The 375-nt window shown below is 59.7% G+C and overlaps 1 protein-coding gene across 1 annotated transcript in view; it reads right to left on the bottom strand.

The window, feature by feature from the left end:
• ETH_00039740 (uncharacterized protein) overlaps positions 1–175 on the bottom strand; it is a gene marked incomplete at both ends in the record, with an annotated part of 3,109 nt that extends 2,934 nt beyond the window's left edge. The window contains one exon of the mRNA XM_013374615.1: positions 47–175. Within this exon, the coding sequence (XP_013230069.1) occupies positions 47–175 (129 nt within the window). The remainder of the gene's footprint in view (positions 1–46) is intronic.
• Positions 176–375: the final 200 nt, after the last annotated feature.

The following is a 375-nucleotide window of genomic DNA, read 5'->3' on the forward strand; positions in this document are numbered from 1 at the left end:
GCAGCAACTGCTGCAGCAGCAAATGACGCAGCAACGGCTGCCGCACCAACTACGGCTGAAGCGACAGCTGCAACCAGAACTGCAGCAACCGCTGCAGCGACAACTCCAGCAACAGCTGCAGCAACAACTGCAGCAACAGCTGCAGCAACAACTGCAGCAACACCTGCAGCAACACCTGCAGCAACAACTGCAGCAACAGCCGCAGCAACAGCTGCAGCAACAGCTGCAACAACAGCTGCAGCAACAGCTGCAGCAACAGCAAGCGAATGCGCAGGGTCCTACTGGCTGTGCGCGCCTCCAGCTGCATCAGAACTTCCGAAGTCAGCCTGACCGGCTGCTGCTGCTGCTGCAGCTGCTGCTGCTGCTGCTGCTGCT

The sequence above is a fragment of the Eimeria tenella genome, genomic scaffold (genome assembly GCF_000499545.2).
Source record: "Eimeria tenella Houghton genomic scaffold, Eth_scaff2191, whole genome shotgun sequence".
Taxonomy (NCBI): Eukaryota; Apicomplexa; class Conoidasida; order Eucoccidiorida; family Eimeriidae; genus Eimeria; species Eimeria tenella.